Source organism: Trichoderma citrinoviride (genome assembly GCF_003025115.1).
Source record: "Trichoderma citrinoviride strain TUCIM 6016 unplaced genomic scaffold BBK36scaffold_423, whole genome shotgun sequence".
NCBI classification, from domain to species: Eukaryota; Fungi; Ascomycota; class Sordariomycetes; order Hypocreales; family Hypocreaceae; genus Trichoderma; species Trichoderma citrinoviride.
Genome location: NW_020195131.1, coordinates 1 through 1,215, shown reverse-complemented (window position 1 = coordinate 1,215; position 1,215 = coordinate 1). Strand labels below are relative to the sequence as shown.

The following is a 1,215-nucleotide window of genomic DNA, read 5'->3' as shown; positions in this document are numbered from 1 at the left end:
AGATCACATGCGGTACACGTCGCCTTGACGCGTCGACATGTCAGGCTCTCTCCATGTTGACATCAAGGTACCCGTCGCCAGCGCACCGGTCATGGGATACATGGGGCATCCCCACAGGTGGCAGCACGATGTCCGACATGTGAGAGTTGACGGCCCTCTTTTCTCTGCTCAACCCCACTCGCATGCCGCTGTCGCCATCTGTAGGTAACAAAAGACTGAAGTTGATGCATGAAGCATCGATTCAAACTCGAAGAGCGGACACTGTGCTAACACGACACGCAGCAATTGCCCTGAGAGCTCATCAAGGTAGTATACACAAGCTTGATAAGCACAAGGAACGAAAGCTGATAGGAATTGCTGGAAACAGGTAGCGCGACAAAAGAACCGGTGGGAAATTGGATATAGCCGACGAATGATGGCCCGCGATTCGAACGTTGAGGAGGGTGAGGGAGGGGAATGAGGGGGAATGAAAGGCCGGATAAGCTGAGGGGGGCCAGCAGACGATCCATGTTCGGTGCGATAGATAGCAAACAAACAAACATGAGCACCTTGATGTGCTCCAACGATTGACCCCGATAAGTGAGTTGATTATTTGCCTTGGCATATCCGTCAGGGTTGGCAGCTGTGAGCGTGTATATCCTGATATAGGACTCTATCTTCCTGTTTGAATCGCTCTTGGCGAGAGGACGTATGTAGTAGTAGGGCTTTATATCTGTTACCCAAGGTTCAGAGGCGTTCAGGACGGACATCACTATGGGTGGCCAGCCGTCTAGACCAATCACTGCCGCGGAGAGCGAGAAGCTCATACTGGAGCGTCTGAGAAGCTTCAGGTTGGAGGAGGGAGAGGCCCTAAGCGCCAAAGTTCAAGTTGGTGGCGATGGGGAGAAGACGGAGGCTGAGGAGACGGAGGTTCATGGACAGGCCAGGCGGGAGCCCGAGGGCCTGCCCGTCTCGTCGCTTGAGCTTTGGATCGACAGTTTGATGAGGGATCCCAAGAACAGGTGAGTTGAGTCGACTTGACAGACCGTCTCTGTCAAGCAAATATATAAATCACGAAACAAGAAGATAAGAAGAAGACATTCATACTGACAACTTCTTCAGACTGGCCCATGCCGCGCTGAGCTCGTCAGATCCCCGCCAGGCTCTCACCACGCGCTCCTCCAAGGTGGCCAACCAGCACGTCTTCAACGTCCAGATCCCGTTCGAGGGCGACCC

General features: G+C 53.6%; 1 protein-coding gene across 1 annotated transcript; it reads left to right on the top strand.

The window, feature by feature from the left end:
- Positions 1-753: 753 nt before the first annotated feature.
- BBK36DRAFT_157972 (hypothetical protein) lies at positions 754-1,215 on the top strand (the record flags this gene model as incomplete). Its single annotated transcript, XM_024897672.1, has 2 exons — positions 754-1,001; positions 1,102-1,215. Coding segments are annotated over 2 exons (362 nt in total), but the record flags the coding sequence as incomplete, so codon positions are not given.